The sequence below is a fragment of the Geospiza fortis genome, unplaced genomic scaffold (genome assembly GCF_000277835.1).
Source record: "Geospiza fortis unplaced genomic scaffold, GeoFor_1.0 scaffold195, whole genome shotgun sequence".
In the NCBI taxonomy this organism is placed as follows: Eukaryota; Metazoa; Chordata; class Aves; order Passeriformes; family Thraupidae; genus Geospiza; species Geospiza fortis.
In genome coordinates, this window is record NW_005054324.1 from 3,561,971 (window position 1) to 3,568,200 (window position 6,230).

Below are 6,230 nucleotides of genomic sequence, written 5' to 3' on the forward strand. Positions count from 1 at the left end.
CAGAGAACTGCAAAAGACCACTCTTAAATTGGTAACATTTCAGTTGGGAGATTTTTTTTCTGTTACTATGATGATTATTTAAACCTTGTTTGAATCACTGTGACAGATTTATTTGACTTTCACAGGTCAATATCAGAGTCAATGGATGCAGCTTATGTTTTGCTCACACACTCCTGCGAGTACCCTGCCTGGTCTTTTTCAAGTGTCACCATTGCATTCCCTTTTTATAACACTGTGCATTCAATTTGCTTTGATGCTGTTAACAGGTCCTACAGCAATTTCCTTCACTTTTACATTGTATTCTTCCCATTCTCAGACCAGCACTCTGGGGTTCAGACATTGCTCTTCTCTTGACATAGTTTTGCAGGATAATAATGTTCACTTCCAAGCTTAATTTTTCATTTCTCCCTAACTTTCTTAGTCCTTGACCCTTCTTTAGTCACATCCCTCTGCACGTGTCTCAGACATCTAATGAAACCTGTATGTCATCATAAGCCTTTAAAGAGAATAAAGGGAACAATGTTTCTTCTTCTAGGCTTTCTTTATGAGGCCACTACTCTTGTTGCATCCGGATCTGAAATAATTATATTTCTCTTAGTCATCCTGTGTCCTTCAAAAATGACCTCCTACTTATTTGGGGTTTTATTGGTGTTTTTTATTATTTTTTTTTAATATTTTTAAGAGGTGATAGGAGCAATATAGCTTCCTATGGGTTTTTTTTGTGGTTTTTGTTTCCTTGGTTTGTTTGTTTATTCTTTTTCTAAAGCAAACACAAAAATGCCTTCATTCACTCTATTTTGGAGGAACTGTGCTTCCCCACATCTCTCTGCAGCTGGGCTACAGCAGGAAAAGTTTCTTATGATACTCTTCTTGAGCCATTGTTTTGTATTTCCCAGCAGACTCCTGTCTGCTGAGTTCCTGTTTTACCAGTTCTATCTTCACCCACCAAAATTTTCTGTTTTCCAGAACCAGTATGATTGACATCATCTTCTTCAGTCTTTAATATCCACAGAAGGTGCCACGGAACAACACAGTTGGAATTTACATGCAGAGCAAACCAGGTATATGTATGGCACAGAAAGGCCACTGCCAGCAGCAGTGTTCCCACCTCCAGCAGGAGCCTCCCCCTTTTGAACAAGGTGTGTTCAAACCAGTGTGCCAGGTGGCAGAGGGAAGGTAGGTTGGCAGTGCTGCTCATTCACCTGAAATTCAGCTTTGTAAGAGTTTCATTTAACCTGCTTGGTGATATTTCTCTTGTACAATTTAGCCTGCTCATTCTCAGATCTCATGGGGCACAGGTTTTAGATCCTCTAACACCTATCTTCTTCCTCAGAGGATGATAGCTACCTTGGAAAGGGACTTTTTCAAGGGCATGGAGTGAGAACAAGAGGGAATGGATTCAAACTGAGAGTAGGTTTAGATTAGACATTTGTAAAAGTCCTTACTGTGAGGGTGGTGAGGCACTGGAACAGGTTGCCCAGGTAAGTTGCAGATGCCCCATCCCTGGAAGTCTTCAAGACCAGGCTGGATGGAACTTTGAGCAGCCTGGTCTAGTGAGAGGTATCCCTGCCCATGGCAGAGGGATTGGAACTAGATAATATTTAAGGACCTTCCAACCCAAACCATTTTATGGTTCTGTGATTCATCTGAGAATAGCTTTAAACTTTTCCCAAGAGCCATTCATTTTAACAAGGAACAGCAAACTGCTTTTGCCATTTGGGCACACAATCAAGTGAAGAGCCAAATCCTGCTCCCAGAGAAATCAGTTAAGGTCAAAACCAGCAAAGCTAACCTTGGGTGTTTCAGGGAGCCATCATTATTATGACTGTTTTCTTGCATTTCTCTCTGTTCTATTCCTTTTTGCTAGTGAATCCTGAAAGCTGCAGTTGCAATTCCAGTGACCAGGAATTAAAATGCTTCTGACTTTATAGTCTTGCATGAATTTAATGAGAATTATTTTTTTTAAGAAATCAAGGTCACTACTGACAACAGGTATTTCTTATTCCACATTTGTACAGATAACAAAAATATCCGAAGTTAAACAAGATAGAATTAAAAGGAAGAAAATCTGAAATGGTTTTCTGTCTCTTGCCTAAGGGTATCAACTAAGATCTGAAAGGGAGTTAGGAGCAAACTTTCTTTTATGGTAGGCTAACCCATAATTGCCTATTGCAAGGCATGTTGCACTCTGCTTGGAAGCTTTTGACATTGGCCAATGTAAATGGCTGAGTACTGAAGAGAAGGGATTGGTATTTCTATTGATACTTATCCCTGAGTATGAAAGATTAGAAAATGTTATTTAATACATTGAATACTGTTTTCCATTAAGCCCAGTAATTACATGTGCACAAAAAAGAAAATAGTTCCTATTTTTAGGAGAAGGGGGGAAATGGAGAAGGAACACTACTGAAATTATTCAGGTAAAACAAAAAATCAGTAACAAGACAAATAATAATTTAGTAAGAATAATACAGCAATGCTGTACAGCTATCTGCAAAATTCCTTGGAACTATATTAATTTTCCCAAATCTAGAATATATAACAAATCCAAGTGCACATATAATTAGTGTTAAGGGTTTCAGTAAGTTATTTTACTCCTGGAATTTGCTACAACTGTGGGGGGAAAAAATCCCAACCTAAACCCACACATTTTTTAAGTTTTGGGTTGATCATCCCTGTTCTTACTTTATTACTTTTCTCTCTGTATTATGCAGTCTAATGCAAACATATTTTATTTACCTTCACAATCTTGATGAGAGTCTTCAGTTGGTAGATGTGAAGCTGAACATCTAATCTGTCAGCCAACCACATGCATATGACTTTCATGGAGTTGCTATACCATTGCTGAAAAGAAGGATAAAAAAAACCAACAACAAACACCACCAAATAACCCTGCAGTATTCATTTAACAGATTTGGTAATGAGAGGTAATGAAACACTTTGAAATGATCACAGATCAGCACTTGAAATCAACAACGATATAATTTCCTGTTATGAGAATTGCATGGGTCAGTGGGAAATCAAATAACTTGATCTAAACCATTCTTTACAGGAATTAGCACCTGCCATTTTATCTTTTAGTTACAACATATTCAAGCAAAATAGTGTTATGCACTTTGTTATCTGTCAGTGAGAATGGATATTAAAGATACAATTACAGGAGAGAACTGACAGCTGAAACAGCCAGGATAGAAGCAGGTAGGCTATATTGAGAAAGAATTTACAATAACCAGATTTTTCAATCCAGACAAGAAAACAGTACCAGATAATAAGAAACTTTTTATTTTCTTTCTTTTTTTAATTACTTCATCATTAAATAAAAAATATCAAAAATCCCTGGAAACTGTTTTTTAATATTATCAAACCACCACTCCACCCTTCTCAAAATAACCATATTAAGGTTTTGATTTACATTAATTACTAATTATAATTACAGCCTACCTTATTTCCTTTTTATGTCTTAGGCATGGGTATGTTTTCACTCAACACTTCACAAATGGATGGGTTAAGAATAAGCCCTCTGCTGTTGGAGTCTGTGTTACTGTAAAAAAATGCTCAGTTCCAAATAGCTACTGTAATAGTTCTTTCACATTAACTGGATTAGAAGAGATTTTACTAAATATAGTTGTAGCATTTTTTCTCCCTCCTGTAAAATCACAACCAGATGTCATTTAGTCAAACTGTAAAAAAGAAGGGATTTTTTTTTTCATTTAAACAGTGAGAGATTAAAATAGTTTGTGTCATAGCTGTGTTTCTAGTCTCTTTCCCCACAGGAAAGAGGCTTAAATTCTTTTCTAATATAATTTCCTGTGTCTTTGCAAAATACAGAGATATGCAAAGAGAGGAAACTGTGCATATTTAAAAATGCAGCATGTTAGGCAAGGTATATTTTGTGAGAGTACTTCAAAGGAAGTATCTAACATGTCTTATTATCCACCTCCACATGAAAAAATAAAATAAAATATATACTGAAAATATGAATACAAATTACTTGCTACTGGATGTAACAAAAGAAAGAAATAGAATTCTTCCATCAAATGTAGCTCTCTGTAAAAAGCTCAGAATACATGCAGTAAATAACTACAAATGTCTTTTCCTTACAGGGAACAGTCTCATCACATTATAACTATCAGTTTTAAGAGAAGTTTGAAATTAGATATTCATAGAATAATTCTTCTGTTTATTTTTTTCTATGTGTTAAATTATATTTTAGTTGTAAATCACTGAAAAGAAATTACTTTTTAGAGTTTCTCCTATTAATTTACTATTTTACAGAAGGGAAAAATGCACCACAAAAAAGGCGGACAGCCTCAAATTTCGTAAGAGTAGTTTGATTTATTCACTAAATTGTGGAACTGATTAGATATCTATAAAATTCTGTTTTTAGATCATGGAATGACATTCTTATCCTATTCACATTATTTCATCCCTAACATGCATGCTGGTATTGATTTTCTTTGTAAGTACCTGCAAAATATTTTTAATGTGACAGATTTGTTGCTAAGTGGTAAATTATATGACAGGTGTTGTATGTATACAGATGTCTAGAAAATTAAATGCAATTGTGCTTATTAATTGGGGAACTCTGCTGATCTAAATAAACACAAAAATTCCTACATGAAACATTCTACCCAAATGCAGCAAGATAAACCAAGAAATTACATTCTCACTCAGACCCTACTCTTTTTAATTTTAAACACAATTCTGGTAAAGAGAACTATTTTGGTAGGGGAGCTTTTTGAAAACTGATATTCTCCAGTAATCCAGCATCCGTTATGTATTTTGTTTGTATCAAGTAGAACGCAGAACGGGCTCAAACTTGCTCAGACAAGCAACATACAGACAGAATAGAAAATTCTGAGACTGATTTTCCCATGCAACAATACTGAACAGTGACAGATTACTGACAATAGACTGTTCCAGTTTTCTGGCAAAATGTTTTAAAGCCCAACCAGGAAACTTATTTAAGATGGATGCAATAAAACTTTGACTCTACATACCTGTGATATTCTTACATGCACTGAAAGCAAAGCTAAGACATTGGAGGAAATGAATTCTCTACTCAACTTTATGAATGAAAGCAATATAATACGTTGTCCTGACTAGCTTTGACGCATTAAACTTTCAGTACAAATGTTTAATTTGGTGATTGTGAAATAATACTACAATACTTGCTCTTCTGTCAACATCCCTTGTTCAGAAAAAATATGACTGCTGTTTTATTAGAAAAAAAAGTATTTTTATTTCTTTAACAGTATTTTTAATAAAAATCACATCCAGTATACTTGTAGAACTCTCCCAGAGGTACTTGTGGGTAGGATTGTTGTTAATGATTGATCTTGTATCCACTAGTTTTGAGGACTTAGTATAGGCTGAAGCCGCATAAACTTAAATCTGCTGGACTCCATAACAAGAAAATAAATATTTCCCTGTAACTTCTTTTTGAGTCTGTTAGAAAGCACAGCACTGCAAATTCCTCTCGGAGAATTCAAGGCCACACATTTTGACAAACATGAGCAGGTTAGAGAGGCAGGGATAGATCTCTTGTGACTGATGGGAACCTACTGCAAACCCCAAAACTTCAGTGATTGGATAATTGTCCTGAGATTACCCAGTTAAAACAACAGTGACAACAACAACAACAACAACAATCGCTTTTAACCAGTTTTAAGAAAAAGTAACTTTCCCATTAGTAACAATAGCAGTGAAAGGACAATGCATCTCTTGCAGATCTCATTATTTGGAACTACTGCCACATTCTTTGCTGTTGTCTATGCAACAGTAAAGCAGTAAGTGTTTATTATACATTTTTTCCAAATCAGCAGATAACAGCAGCCAACCACTTTAACAAAAATGTTTGCCTCACTATTTCCTCCTCTCTCCTTATTCACAGCCCATCCAGCTCCTGTAAGGGCATGCATTACTCACTTCATTTTCCTGAGATACCTCTTTCAAAGTAAAAAATAAGAGAAAAGGAAAGGCTGGGGTTGACTCTGTGAGACCCCTGTATTTATTCACACTTATTGTGCATGACTGTACACTGGTAAATCATATTAGCAGCCCGTCTCCCCATCAAGCTGCTACTTGCTTTCCAGCCCTGGGAAGGTTCAACAAATCAACAGGAGCACGGAAAACAGAACATCAGTCTAATCTAGTGTTTAAGGTGAAGTTTTCAAACCCAATCTAAGAAGATCTTTAGAGCAAGCAACAAGCTGAAGGGCTCAGAAGGT

At 35.8% G+C, this 6,230-nt stretch overlaps 1 protein-coding gene across 12 annotated transcripts in view; it reads right to left on the reverse strand.

Moving 5' to 3' along the window:
* The window catches only part of CADPS2 (calcium dependent secretion activator 2), a 224,060-nt gene that overhangs the window by 1,966 nt on the left and 215,864 nt on the right, over positions 1-6,230 (reverse strand). For 11 of the 12 annotated variants that reach the window (XM_031056930.1, XM_031056928.1, XM_031056929.1 and 8 more), the window contains one exon: positions 2,740-2,844. In XM_031056930.1, the coding sequence (XP_030912790.1) occupies positions 2,740-2,844 (105 nt within the window). The remainder of the gene's footprint in view (positions 1-2,739; positions 2,845-6,230) is intronic. The other variant, XM_031056931.1, reaches the window with a different exon arrangement.